The following is a 15,156-nucleotide window of genomic DNA, read 5'->3' as shown; positions in this document are numbered from 1 at the left end:
CACGCCGACGTTGCCAGCGTCACCGCGCGCCGTGACCTCACAGACGTGATGACATCATAGCAGAGGGGGACCAAAACACAAACAGCCCAATGCAGTAGAGGGGAGGGGGCGGTTTCTGGATGCAAATAAGCTGCGCTTAAGGTAGATTGAGCGCCTTTGGGTTATTATTCTTTTTAATTTGGGCAGCGAGGCTTGTACAACCCGATCCTACGCGTATTTACTCGGAAGTAAGTGCCATTGAGCCCAGCGGGGCTCCTTGCTTCCAAATAAGTGTGCAGCAGATTGTATCCTTCTTTTCAGAAGCGACATTTCTGTTCGTTTTGTTCGGCTGCTGCCCTTTTCTTTCTCTTGTCGTAATACGGAGGGGATTTAACCCTCTATACTGTTAACTACGTTGTGTACCCTAAAATACTCTTAATAAACACCGGGTGTTTCGGGTGTTGTTTTTTAAATGAGATTTCTGACACTGGTATCCAGCTTGGGCATTGAAAGCTAAAATAAAATTTAAAAGTGACGAGAAAATAAAAACAAGTGAAAGCTGATCGTGATGCTTTTAAGAAACACGTGCAATTGCTAGGCATGTATATTCGTAAATAAGTCCCGCTGAGTTCAGTAAGCCTTCACACATCCAATACCGTGTAACACAGAAGTACATATCTACACAGAAGTAAGCCACACTAAATTCAATGGGGTTTACTCCTTGGTAAGTGTGTGTAGGCTCATAGCCTAAGGCTACAATCCTAACCATGTCTACTCAAAAGTCACACTGAATTCAATGGAGCTTGCTTGCCCCTAGGTAAGACTGCAATCCTAAACCCACTGACTTGGTAGAAAGCCCCCATTGACTCCAATAGGATTTACTTCTGAGTAGATCTGGTTTGGATTACAGTCTAAATATGCCTAAAACTGCAGCCCTAGTTGTTTAAAGTAGGCAAGCCAGAACGTTCTCACCACAGTTTATGTAAATTTGCTAATCTGGTTTTGCCAGAAGGGCCGGTTTTTACAGATCTGATAGAGACAAAGCATTTTCAGTTTCAAAAAGAAACAGTAGTAGATAGGTAGCCGTGTTGGTCTGCCATAGTCAAAATAAAAAAATTCCTTCCAGTAGCACCTTAAAGACCAACTAAGTTAGTTCTTGGTATGAGCTTTCGTGTGCATGCACACTTCTTCAGGTGTGAAGTGTGCATGCACACGAAAGCTCATACCAAGAACTAACTTAGTTGGTCTTTAAGGTGCTACTGGAAGGAATTTTTTTAAAAAGAAACACTGATGCAAATACAGTTCACTGCATTTCACAACATAGTTGTAGGTATTTTCAAAGGCAAAAAAACAACAACATAAAAACAAGAGGTTTGCAGCTATGAAAACATTAAATATACACAACATATCTGTGCATTTCATTGTGCTGGGTAACTGCGGAAGTTCTCAATTTAAATACAAGTAATCATTTGACAAAATCTTTGTCATGCAATTATAGAAAATTAATTAACCTGACTCATATATCTAAATTGTTATATAGCCAATGAAAAAATAAGTTAAATGGCCACTAATAAATGGTAATTCATTTAACTAATTCTTTAGATCTAAAAAGTAGGTGTATTATTTTTAATAATGTGCATTCATTCATTCTATTACTATTTAAAGCCAACTGTCCTTTGGATTGTGCCCCAAGTGTTTAGAATGACAGTGCCAATCATATGCCATCCAGCATAAAAAGGAAGCATTTGATAACCAAGTCAATTGTAGTAGTCCATCTCTTTGGAGAAGGTTTTATCTATTATGTGGGGAAAAGAACCTTAGGCAGGATTAGAATCAGATCATGTCTAGTTTTAATATTTTCACTACTTGAAGATGAGGAAGACAAGATGTTTCAGGGGCCTCGGCACAATATGTATGCCTGGTTACATTTTGGAGCCGCTTTCCCAACTACTGCTGCTGGAAGCCTGAGAACTACAGATCACATATTTTGTCCAAAATTCTGCTTGAATCCGCCACCCAATATGAAGCCTCCAACCTGCCCTATAATCAGGTTAGCCTTGACTTAAAGTAGGTAGCAAGCTGGAAGAACTGTACTGTTTGAAACACAAGATTATTCAAAAGCTGATATGTAATACTGACACCAGTGTTTTGTTTTTAAATATTTTTACAGTGAGTATTGAAACACAAATTTAGGGTGAAATCAGGGCAGTATGTTAAAGGAAGAACAGACCAATTGTGCTATACATCAACATGGAGAAAGAAAGGATGACACTGGTCCCAAGTAATGGATGGAATATTCTAAGAATCTGACGGTTTTTCTTTCTGGCTCATGTATTTTGAATTCTGTCCTATATACTTTATACTAAGTAAGTTGCACAAATGGGAATTGCTTCAATTTAAGGTCTCTAAAGACTGCTGAATGCCTTTCCCAAGACAACTGGAACTTTGTTGGACCTATATCTCTTATCATGTGTTAGGGATGAATGTTAGAGTAAGTCTACCCATTTTGCTGCCTTGCTCAATGACCCCACTGTCCCCATGGTGAATAAAAAAACTACTTGAACTTGAAGGTCTCTAGTATTACCAGACACATTGTCAGCAGAATCACATGATACCATCCTTTATGAACTGTACCATTTCAATCTGCAGGTGCCAGCAATTTCCTCCCCATTAGTCATGTTATTCTAATTTTCTGCATGCAATGAGAATATTCTATATGAAGGAGAATTTTAAAATACAGGCAACTCTCAATTTGTGCATGTTTGATGCCCGTGCGACTGCGCACACGCACGCACTGTGTTTGGCACCGGAAGAGGGCAGGGTTGCTGGCACGTGTGACGACCCAGAACATAACCCCCATGTAAATTGGGGGGAGGGTTGCCTGTATGACTCCCTCACCTAAAGTCTAAAAGGATACTGAACAGGAAGTACTATCACACAATGTTGCTGAATCCAGAGTTATCAACCCCAAGCTTTCCTATAAACTATTTACAGTGATTTCTGGCTTTAAAAAGAAAAGCTCTGGGTGTTGTGCGGGTATCCGGTTGCACCAAGGTTTACTGGGAAGCAGCAAGCCTAACCATGGCTAATTCTCCATCTCTAAAAATACAAAAGCTTCTTGTTAGCCAGGTCTGTCTCCATCCATATACACAGGTTCATTGATAGGTCAAAAACAGGAATATAAAACAGATGCAGTCTTAATATTATCAAAGGTGTAAATTAGATGTTCTAATTTGTCATTAATTTCTAATTAACACAGATGAGGGGAGGGGAATAAGTCATCATATAGATGTAAAATCTTAAAGTTATGGACTTTTCCAGTTGTTAAAAAGAAATAACAACCTTTTCGATGAATCCGTTTGACACAACCCCACCTCATACAACAACTAACCTAAATGCGCAACCGACAGAAGATCTAGCCCTCTTTACCCTACTTCCATTTTCCTTTCCTTCCTCTCTGTTGATTTGCAGATTGTAAGCTCCTCAGGTAGGAATCTATCTCCCGTGTTTTGTACGGCGCCATTCATAAAGGTAACGATGATCACGGTAATAACCGGTTATTATCACTTCCGGCCTGAAATGTATATGGTTTTGCTCTCTTAATTTCCAAGGCGAGGAATATAGAGTGGGGGGGTTACCACAGAAATGCCTAAGGCTTAGGAGCGCCTCTGTTCTGCATTGACCATAGAGACGCAACACAAGGGCGTTTTTTATTTTTTGCCGGAAGTCCGATTTTTTAAATCTCTATGGTAAAACAACAACAACCGGGAACGGTTGTCGCATAATAATTGCGCCATTTCCTTTAGACATTTGCGCGGCCGGTAGCGCATCGCTAGCGAGCAACATGCCCAAGTGAGTAAACTGGAGAGCCTTCGTATGAAAAGCTCTGGTGGGAAATGGGAAGGGTGAAAAGTGCATGCAGAATGAGTAGAACAATGTTCTGTGGAGGGGGGGGGACAGGTGGCTTGTCCCATATATTTAAGTATATTGTTTGTGTACGTTCTCTGTGCTGGTTCTGGTGTACGTAATTCTTTTAAGTGGGCTTCCTAATAGCTTCACTAAAGAGAGTTGTGGCTCTTAATGCTTGGTCGGGCTTCCTCACAAATATTCGTGAATTCAAATAACACACACACACACACCATTTTTGTGTGCGTGCAGAGGCCTTAAGGCTGAGGTCTTCGCAGAAACATAAAGAAACTGCCTTATATACGCTCAGATCATTGGTCCATCTAGCTCATTACTGCTGCCAGTGTACTGACTGGTAGCCACTCTCCATATTTCAGAGGCTTTCCCAGCCCTACCAGGAGATTATGGGGATTGGAACCCCCCCCCCCCGTCTTCTCTATTTGTCGTCAAAACAGTAGGTACTACCCCTGAGCTGTGACCCTTCTTCTTACTTCCAACTATGTCCCACTGATCATGAGATTTGACTGCATATTTTCTGACAACTTGTGCTGCCTCCTGGTAAACTGCCCTCTGGGAAGAATCCATTTAGACTTCGCACTATGCCAGGGAATATTTGAGGCATTGTGAATAATTAAAATTCTTGGGGGCTCACAGACTCAGCTGCCCTGTATGCGGGGACAAGCTGTTCATAGGATCATATAATTGTAGAGTTGGAAAGGACCCCGATGATCGTATAGTCCTACCCCCTGCAATAAAGGAATATTCAGCTATCCCATAAGGGATCAGACCTGTAACCTTGCATTGTCAGCACCACACTCTAACCAATTGAACTATCTAGGCTGATACAGTTCTAACATATTCTGATGTTAGCTGTGATTGACACAGTCACTGTTAACCAGTGCATTTTGTTCTTCTGTCACTTAAGAAAGAGCTGAATCCAGTATTGCATCAATGGGCTTTTGCTTTTACAAGAGGACAGCCTCTGCTACCCTAGCACACATCCAAAATCTGGTCCTCCAAACCTCTGGAGCAGATTTTGAGGATGCATGGAGGGCTGTAGGGGGGGAGAGAGGACGGTGGTCCTGATTGCAAGTGGAATTCTGTTCCACACACAAAGAGCACTGCATACAACACTGATTTCTTTTCTCAGTCTTTCTCTTTAAGAAGGGATTCATATTATTACAGTGGGACCTTGGGTTACAGAAGCTTCAGGTTACAGACTCCGCTAACCCAGAAATAGTACCTCGGGTTAAGAACTTTGCTTCAGGATGAGAACAGAAATTGCGCAGCAGTGGGAGGCCCCATTAGCTAAAGTGGTACCTCAGTTTCAGAACAGTTTCATGTTAAGAACAGACCTCCAGAACAAAGTAAGTTCTTAACCCGAGGTACCACTGTATCAATGAGAATGACTAGATAGAATCTATCTTTGCACATAGATAAAGATAAGTAAATCTGAAGGATGCCATTGCATAAAACAGGTGAATTATTATTTTTTTGAGGAAAATATAGTGAAATAGCTTCTTCTTTTAAAAGCAACAGAACTAAATTACTAGTCTTAACTAAAAAGCATATTAAACTTTTGAAAACACTAATATTTTAAGAAGCAAACAATCATTACCCTACTTCCAGTGCATATTTGTCTCTCGTTCCAGGTTTTATTGTGATTACTGTGATACTTACCTCACCCATGACTCTGTAAGTAGGACATTTCACAATGTTACAGTATGAAAGTTAAAACAGTTCTTCAGAGGATTACTTCTGAATACATTTCCTAAATAAAATCTAATATGCAAGCCTATCACTTTCATCTAGATAGATAGAATGTCATTCTAAAAACACCCTCAATGTGAAATTGTGTGGTGAACTTCAATAGTTTTCTATGCTATGCTGCAAATATTTATATTCATGATTAATTTCATTATAATTTATATACATGATTAATTACTAAATGAATGAGAGAGGTCAGGGTAGAAGTTAAATATGCCTGAGCTCAATATCATGGATGTGAACTGAAGACTATTGGTTGGCTGCAGGATGGTTGCTTGGGTAAATATTTAGTGACCAACCATGACCTTAATAAAATCACTATGCTGACTGTTCATTGTTATCTTGAGGTAGCTAAAAGCGGATGGTGCTGCTGAAGGTTGGCGGTTCAAATCAGTGCGATGGGGTGAGCTCCCGTTGCTCTGTCCCAGCTTTTGCCAACATAGCAGTTCGAAAGCACGCCAGTGCAAGTAAATAAATAGGTACCGCTGCAGCAGGAAAGTAAATGGTGTTTCAGTGAGCTCTGGTTTCTGTCACAGTGTTCTGTTGCGCCAGAAGCAGTTTAGTCATGCTCACCACATGACCTGGAAAGTTGTCTGTGGACAAGCACTGACTCCCTTGGCCTGAAAGGAAGATGAGCACTGCAACCCCATAGTTGCCTTTGACTGGACTTAACAATCCAGGGGTCCTTTACCTTTACTTGTTGTCCTGACAATTTTCTTTCTGAAGAGAAATGTCAATTTTACTTTATGTCATCACGAATACTGAAAGATGGTGACTCAGTGAGCAAACTCACTAGATTCTCATGTCTACTTGGTAGTTTACTAGTTTGAGATAAAATCATGATTACTGTATTGGAGACTATATGTAAAGGTTCTCTTCCTATATTGGTACAGGAATGGTTAGGTGAAATTTATCAATATTTTAGACACATGGGTATGTTTGGTGCTTGGAGAGCAAAAGTTTCATTTCTTGCAGCCATCTGTGAGGAAAACCCATTGCAGTGGCAGGAAACATAAAGAAAATGTGAAAGACTACTATCAAAAATGGATGGAAGAACAAGCACAGAGCCTGATTGACAAAACGAGTAAGTCATATCAATGCAATGGCTGTTTCACACATTTGTTTATTTGATTGAAGTTTACACTTACCTAGGGAATTAGTTCAATCCTTTTTTCCACAACATGTTTGCAGTTGAAGCTCTGCCTCCTTCAGCTCCTTTATTGGAAAGTTGCAGAACTGCTGGACTTAAAGGCTGTGTCATGTAATAATGAATGCAGACTTTGATAAGAATTCCCTGTTGAAGAATTGTGGAATTTGTGTCCTATGTTACCACATTCAAGTCCTTAACAACAACAAAAAATTATAACCTATTATTCAGTTGTTTTCTTGTTGAGCTGAGGGGACCATATTTGGTGATGTTTCTCTTAAAATATTGGGGAAATGGCTCCTTTAAGTATCTTTGTCCAACACATTGACAAACATTTCTAAGGGAGACTCTTAGGAGTGCCATATGCTCTTGTTTTTAATCTTGTGTCCACTAAGGGCCTTTGCCCTTTGGAATGTGCTTCTAACAAACAGCAGGCAGGCACTTGCAGTATTGGCATTTTGGTGCCTGCTTAAAACTCATCTGCTTGTCCAGGCTTTCCCTGAGGGAAGATCAAGCTTGCTTGATGTATTGAGCACATCTATTGTTTTGTGGTATCTTTTCTACTTTTTCTTTGTAAACTTAGTTTTATTGTTAGTTTCATGCTCTTCACCACTGATACCTTTTTTTTAATCTTGGTTTGGTAGTTTAGAAATGTTTTCAACTTTAAATAAATAAATGTGGATGTTTAATGGAGCAATCCTATGCACATTTACTCAGATGTAAGTCATATTGAGTTCTGTGGGTCTTACCCTTAGGTAAATGGTGATAGGAATATAGCCCCAGTTTAGAACCTAGTTTTGAAACTTTTGAAAACACTTCAGTTTCATCTGCACATCTTAATGGCCTTACTGTAGGATCCTATGCATGCTTACTTTAATGTCTCCCAATGTGATCACTGAGGTTTTCTTAGCAGTCAGTGTGTTTAAAATAGCAAATTTACCTGGAATTAAGTTCAGTTGAACTTAGTGGGTTTTACTTCTGAGGAGACACACATGGTAATTTAATGTAAATGTTGCCAAGTTCCTTACATCAGTCACGTTTAACAGAAAATGTGCTTGTGCTCTTATACTTATTTGAAAATAAGGTTTATTCAAGTGGATGAAGCTTTCCTGCTTGTGGGATTAGATAAATTGGCTGGAAGGAATAAATCCAGGCAGCTGCAGAAATGAAGAGATTTCATGACTAGAAAACTTGAGGCAGTTCCACATAGAAAGTATGCATTTGGTCACTAAAAAGAATCAGAAATGTATAGGAAAACTTCAGTAACTAATTATGTTTGGCTTTTATTTATTTGCATTAATGTAGCGGCTGCATTTCAGCAAGGGAAAATTCCACCTACTCCATTCTCTGCGCCACCTCCAGGAGGAGCTATGATACCACCACCACCTAATATCCGTAAGTATGAATACTGATGCTTTATCTCTGGCTAGCATGGCAAAACTTTGGTATGTGTTACAGGGGAAACTTTAGGTGGTTATTTGGGTAGTACAGTTGTACCTCCGCTTCCGTATCCCCCCGCTTACATAAACTTCAGGATACGTAAGCGGCAAACCTGGAAGTATATTTCCGGGGTTTTGCCTCACAACAGTGCGCAGAAGCAGTCCCTCTGGTTGCAGAAACCTCGGGATGCAACCGGAGCTCTGGAACGGATCCAGTCCACAACAAGAGGTACCACTGTACTTTAAAAAGAATACAGTGGTACCTCGGGTTACAGACGCTTCAGGTTACAGACTCCACTAACCCAGAAATAGTACCTCAGGTTAAGAACTTTGCTTCAGGATGAGAACAGAAATTGCACAGGCGCGGCGGCAGCGGGAGTCCCCATTAGCTAAAGTGGTACCTCAGGTTAATAACAGTTTCAGGTTAATAATAATAATAATAATTTATTATTTATACCCCGCCCATCTGGCTGGGTTTCCCCAGCCACTCTGGGCGGCTTCCAACAAAACACTAAAATACAATAACCTATTTAACATAGTTTAATAGTTAAGAATGGACCTCCAGAACAAATTATGTTCTTAACCTGATGTACTACTGTAGTAGCCATTTATTAATTACAAATAACATTACAATCTTACTCTGCTAGGAGTGATCGCTGAAGAAGAGCTATGGATGATGAACAGCTGATGTTCATTACACTATTACCTATTCACTATTACAACAACTGGTTGTAATGGTGAATAGATAAGATATTTCACCAACTCCTAACTTCTTACGGTGAAGAACTAGCAGACAGTTGGGATGCAAAAATATTGTTGGCAATCTTCAAAAACCTCAAGTGTTTCTGAGATGTCAGGTTGATGTGCCAACTTATTTTGACATTTGTCCATTATTTTCATACTTGAGCTGGTCCTCCACGGCCTGGTATGATGCCAGCACCCCACATGGGTGGCCCTCCAATGATGCCAATGATGGGCCCACCACCCCCAGGAATGATGCCAGTTGGCCCTGGTAAGTTCTGGATGGCATAAATATTTGCCTTTTTGCTTTAATTCCTTATATTCTGAAGATATATGTGTATGTGCATGAGCATAGGTCCTTAACTAGAGCTTGAGCTCCGATATGTTGTAAGTTTCCCTAAAACCTTCATTGTCTAGGAAGTTCTCCCATCTCTCTAGTGTCTGGGTTAACCCAGTTTTCTCCCCTTGGGATAAACCTCCTGCTGGATTATAATCAACATTCATTTAAAATTTGGTTTTGCCAGTTTCATAGGACCTTAAGATCTCATGTTTCTATGTATAGATACAAATCTGAAAAATATATATTGATATTTACTGATTAAAGTTATAGTTGAGATGTTTCTCTGTATAATTCTTAAACTTATTTCTGTCACTTTTTTTATTTACTTTTAAAATATATTTATACTTTAGCATATTTAATCTTGTTACAATTTATTAAAATATTTTATAATATTTTCATTGGATTTTTATATAATTTTACAAAACTAAAAATGAAAACAATAAGCAAAGCATAATAACAGAGAAGATACATCCCATAGTCTTCTCCCTCCCACCTCCCTAGTCCTCAATGGTACAGTTAGATTACAAATTTGTTAAGAATTCTAACACTTGTTGGTTTTGTTTCATTGTGCAATTTGGAGCGATCAGAAGGTGCCAGGAATTATTCTGTAGTGCTGTTGCATAGACTGTTATGCATTTAAAAGATCATACTATACATCTGGAGTGAATAAAATCTTATCTTAAAAAGCATTTCACTGATTCCAAAAGAAAGCTTTTTTCAGTGTCACCAAAATTCCCAACCTTTCCACTAGGAAATCTATGGTTTAGCCATGATGAATACTCTTCAGGCTCAGGCTCTTCTCCACTCTCTTGCAGATTCCATTTTCTTTTCCTTATTTTCTTATGCCATAGCCTGCTGTGAAGTCCACATTTAGCAAACTAAAAATTGCCTTCAATCCATGGCTAGAAGTGGGTTTGCAAACTGTGATTCAGAAGTTGCCCTAGTTAGCATTAACCATTGTTTGCCTGATTCAGATGTCACATCATCCCATGGTTAAGCAAACAAGGGAGGGAGGTGCTCTCAATCCCCTAATCATGGTTTGACCACAACACCTAAAACAGGCAATTGTTCATCAAGCAGTGCTGGAACAATATTACTAATACCCTTTGCCGCCATTAAAAGTGTGTAAAACAGGAAGCACTTTTAGCAGTAAGCAACGTGTTGGGCATACTCTTTACCGTGTGACCATTAGGTAAAGGTAAAGGGACCCCTGACCATTAGGTCCAGTCATGACCAACTCTGGGGTTGTGGCGCTCATCTCGCTTTATTGGCTGAGGGAGCCAGCGTACAGCTTCCGGGTCATGTGGCCAGCATGACTAAGCCGCTTCTGGCGAACCAGAGCAGCGCACAGAAACGCCGTTTAACTTCCCGCCGGAGCGGTACCTATTTATCTACTTGCACTTTGACGTGCTTTCGAACTGCTATGTTGGCAGGAGCAGGGACCGAGCAATGGGCTCTCACCCCATCATGGGGATTCGAACTGTTGACCTTCTGATCGGCAAGTCCTAGGCTCTGTGGTTTAACCCACAGCGCCACCCGCGTCCCCTGTGTCACCATTAAGTATGCCCGAAAAATTTAGTCTGTGTTAAGTGAGTCTCCTAAATGTCTTCCATGTGAAATACCAAATATATAATGCAGTACAAAACAGCAGTGTATGATACCTTGAAAGACCTGGTTGTGTAAGTACGGTATGTTGTATAAGCTCTTGCCCAATTCTGGAACTTTGAAGGCATTATCAATGTTTGTGGGCACTATCGGCATTTGGAAGCTATCTAATCTAGCACTTGTTTTTGAAGTATGTACTATCATAGCACTATCATAGACAGGTAAAACAATGGAACTGGATATCAACTTTCCTTCCAGGAAACTTCATTTCATGGAACAGGACTTTCCTGTACCACTTGAAATATGCTCCTGGAAGATGGGAGGCCTTTGGGAATGGCATGGGGGATTGGCATACAGAATAGAAGCAAGTCATCCTCCTGTATAAATGGAAGAACAATTTAGGATCTAAACCAATGTGATCTGCAGTGAAGAAATGACAAAACATTTCCAAAGAACCACTAGTCTAGGAAAGTTTTCTCTTTCCATTCTGAAAACGTGGAAGTTTCTTCCTAGAAATCTAGGTGGTCTTTTCAGGACACTTTTAATAGACATTGTGGTGCCTTTGACTAGAAATTGGTTAGTACGTTTCTTATACTTTAAATTTATTTTGCTGTAGCTCCAGGAATGAGGCCGCCCATGGGAGGACATATGCCAATGATGCCAGGGCCACCTATGATGAGACCTCCATCCAGACCCATGATGGTGCCAACCAGACCAGGAATGGCTCGTCCAGACAGATAAAGTGGAAGTGGACTGACCATTCTGCCTGTGTTTTGTGTACACCCATCTGTGAACGAAAGCCCTGGGGGTGCCATTGTCCCAAGCAGCAACAAACCACCTGGTTTTTCAGTTTCCAAACTTAAATGGGTGAAGGAGGGAGGGGAGAAACAGAAGACTGGACTACAGGTTTGTAACGTTTATCAGACACATGTCCTTGTTCATTATTGGAATAAACCTTTGATACTTGTTAGACACATTGTCTTTGTGTTGTTCATCCCACGTACATGGTTCAGTAGGACAAATAAGTCATAAACCAGATTGCTCATATGGTTGAGGCACAATTCATGATGCTGCCACTACTGCCATTCTCCCACCTTCCCTGCCTCTGGTGGAGGTAGTGTTGTTCTCCCTCTTTCCCCAAGAGCTGCACATGGTATCCTCTCACCCTCCCTGCTATTGGATCTCTCTCTCTCTCTCTCTCTCTCTCTCTCTCTCTCTCCTCTCACCCTCCCTGCTATTGGATCTCTCTCTCTCTCTCTCTCTCTCTCACACACACACACACACACACACACACACACTGTTGCTTTATCCACCTCAGTGTTCCTAGCTACCCTTCCCCATGCTTCCTGGTGATCTGCCTTAGAGGTTTCCTTTGGTATGCGTTCCTACCATCACCTTTGTTTTTGGTTGGGATGGTATGAAGCAACAAGTCTTCTAGCACCCTTGAGATAGCACCGCTGGGGAGTTGTGCTTCTGAACAGTTTGAGTCTGAGAGATGCAAATGATTCCTGAGCATAGTGACCACTCACGCTGTATAGAATGGAAAAACAGTCAAAGTTTTTTATTCCTTAAATGCGTAATGCAGATATGAGATTTTAGTTTAATAAAAAAAGCTTTCTGCATATGGCACACTCAAAAAAAGTTTGATGCTGCAGAAGAATACATGCTATTTGTAAATGAATGTGCTATTTAATCTTTTTGAAAAACATAGCATAACAGCACTCTGTGAAACCATTTGGTTTCAATAAAATCAAATTTCCCAACTAGTAGAAACTTACTATTATTTATTTATTTTTCTGTAATGTATATATACACACACATCCACATCCACATCCTGCCTTTCAGGGGAAAAGCCTTGCAAGGTGGCTGACAAGTAGATAATACAATTAAAATAAACTATGAAATGGAAAACTATTTAAAAATAGCATTCTGTAAAATATTAAGCCTGATTCTTCTTGTTATCAGCAATTTGCTTCTGTAACCTAAAGGGAACCTTCATGGAAAATTTGTCTGCAATCCTAACACTACTTGAAACGTGAAAGACCAGTGATCTCTGGTTTGGGGTTGGGTATTTATGACTTCATTAACAGCTTCTGGTTGTGCAAGAAGCAGATTGCTATGATACAACCTATGCTTTTTTATGTGGACATATGGAGTCACCAGGGCTGCTGAGCTAGCAGTTGTGGGCAGCTATACACCCTTTTGTTGTGGATAATTGCTTCATGAAAATAGCATGTGACCTGCCTTAAAATGAGTCATGTTTGCTTTTCGTAAGTGTTGAAGTGTGTTCTCAGCAGTGTAGCCTTCACTTTTTCCTAGAGAATTCCTGCCATACTTGCAGAATTTGAAATCCAATTGGGAGTTGGCAGCTTGCACCATTAAAAGCTTGGTGAGCAGAACTGTGTATGCAAGCTGACATTGCTCTGTTAATTGGTTAAGGCAGTACAGTTGCTTAGGGCGGCATGAGCGGACTTGTGGGATCTGCTTTGCTTTTTATTCACTAAAATTTGAGATTCACCAACCAGAGCAAAATTGTGAAGGGGGTGGAGCATCCCAAGAGCACTGCCATATCAGCTGCACCCCATGAGCCATTCACCAAAATGATCTGCGTATTCAATTACAAAACTACATCCGACATACTCCAAACCAGGAGGTGCCAGCTGTATGATTTTCAAAACAAGCTGCTATAAAATCAGCAGCCTCAAAGTAAACCTACATATTACAGTGAGTTAGCTGGGTAGGCTTGCCTAAACCAAAAGGGTTTTAGCAGGTGCTGGCTCTATCCTTAGGCGGAGTGAGGCAGCTGCATTGGGCTGCAAACGCTGGAGATCTGAGAACAGCAGCAGGATGGTGACAGGATAAAGTGCAGGAATGTGTGCCTACTCTTAAGCCAGCCTACTGCACTGCCAACAAGGTCCGTATAGTTAAAGCTATGTTTTTCCCAGTAGTGATGTATGGAAGTGAGAGCTGGACCATAAAGAAGGCTGATCGCCGAAGAATTGATGCTTTTGAATTATGGTGCTGGAGGAGACTCCTGAGAGTCCCATGGACTGCAAGAAGATCAAACCTATCCATTCTTAAGGAAATCAGCCCTGAGTGCTCACTGGAAGGACAGATCCTGAAGCTGAGGCTCCAATACTTTGGCCACTTTATGAGAAGAGAAGACTCCCTGGAAAAGACCCTGATGTTGGGAAAATGGAGGGCACAAGGAGAAGGGGACAGAGGACGAGGTGGTTGGACAGTGTTATTGAAGCTACCAGCATGAGTTTGACCAAACTGTGGGAGGCAGTGGAAGACAGGAGTGCCTGACATGCTCTGGTCCATGGGGTCACAAAGAGTCGGACACGACTAAACAACTGCCCTCCTTTGCAGTGGAAGGCAGTAGCGTTGAAGTAGAAGGCATCTGACAGCCTGGTTGGCGTTTGTAAATGGCACGGGAGGCGGTGCCACCTTGACTTTTGATTCAGGCAGCAAGATGTCTTGGGCCAGCCTGGCATGAGTGCCCCACTATGATGTTTATTATCTATTTATTTATACTCCGCCTGGCAAGCAGCCGAAGTGGCCCTTGGAACCTCGAGCATTTTAGAAATCCATCTTCCCTGTCGGACAAAGGCCAATTTAAAACAATACCAAGAATTATTATTTTTTCCCCAAAAAAATTATGTTCCAAAAAGTTTTTTAGACAAACAAACAAAAATCTCAGCCTTATTTAAACCAGTCTTAGTAACATTGTTAAGTGACTTCCTCGTACCCCCCCCCGTTGAATTTCAATGTATATCATTTTAACAGTTTTCCAAAACAATATTCTTATATAGTTAACTTAATCACTTAACATCTGTCTTTCTTTCAAATTTGGCATTAAACATATTAATTCATCACATTACATACTTAAATCCTAAGCCTATCTGGTATTTGCAAGCTTTTCCAATTAAGTTAACTTAACATATTTAACTAAACAGTCTTTAAATTTCATCCATTCCTCCTGGTAGTCCTCCTCCAACAATAACAAGAATTAAACAACAAAACACCATATTGCCCACAACGACAGAAACCGCGGGGATGTTGTGCTTTGGCTGCTGCTTCGGTACCATGCAGCGAGAGGAGGAGGTTGCTGGGGCTGCGTCTGCTTCTGCTCTCCCTGTGAGCCAACAGAGGGCGCTGCCACGCCGCCGTGTTCGTCCCGCCTCTCTCCGGCGGGCGGGGGCTGAAGGCGGCTCTGCCGGACTTGGCCG

The 15,156-nt window shown here is 41.0% G+C and overlaps 1 protein-coding gene across 2 annotated transcripts; it reads left to right on the top strand.

Annotated features, from left to right (window-relative positions):
* The first annotated feature begins 3,716 nt into the window (after positions 1–3,716).
* On the top strand, positions 3,717–11,894 carry SNRPC (small nuclear ribonucleoprotein polypeptide C). 2 transcript variants are annotated; one of them, XM_081195901.1, is made up of 6 exons: positions 3,717–3,831; positions 5,538–5,580; positions 6,628–6,736; positions 8,105–8,194; positions 9,146–9,250; positions 11,541–11,894. In XM_081195901.1, exons 1-6 carry the CDS (start codon positions 3,824–3,826, stop codon positions 11,663–11,665), a joined length of 480 nt encoding a protein of 159 aa, XP_081052027.1. In that variant the 5' UTR covers positions 3,717–3,823; the 3' UTR covers positions 11,666–11,894. The 2 variants fall into 2 exon arrangements, with proteins under 2 accessions (XP_081052027.1, XP_081052026.1); XM_081195900.1 differs by lacking the exon at positions 3,717–3,831 and adding an exon at positions 4,275–4,339.
* The last annotated feature ends 3,262 nt before the right edge of the window (positions 11,895–15,156 follow it).

Source organism: Podarcis bocagei (assembly GCF_964188305.1).
Source record: "Podarcis bocagei genome assembly, chromosome: 5".
Classification (NCBI taxonomy): Eukaryota; Metazoa; Chordata; class Lepidosauria; order Squamata; family Lacertidae; genus Podarcis; species Podarcis bocagei.
The sequence above is the reverse complement of the archived record's forward strand: the minus strand, read 5'-3'. Positions and strand labels throughout refer to the sequence as shown.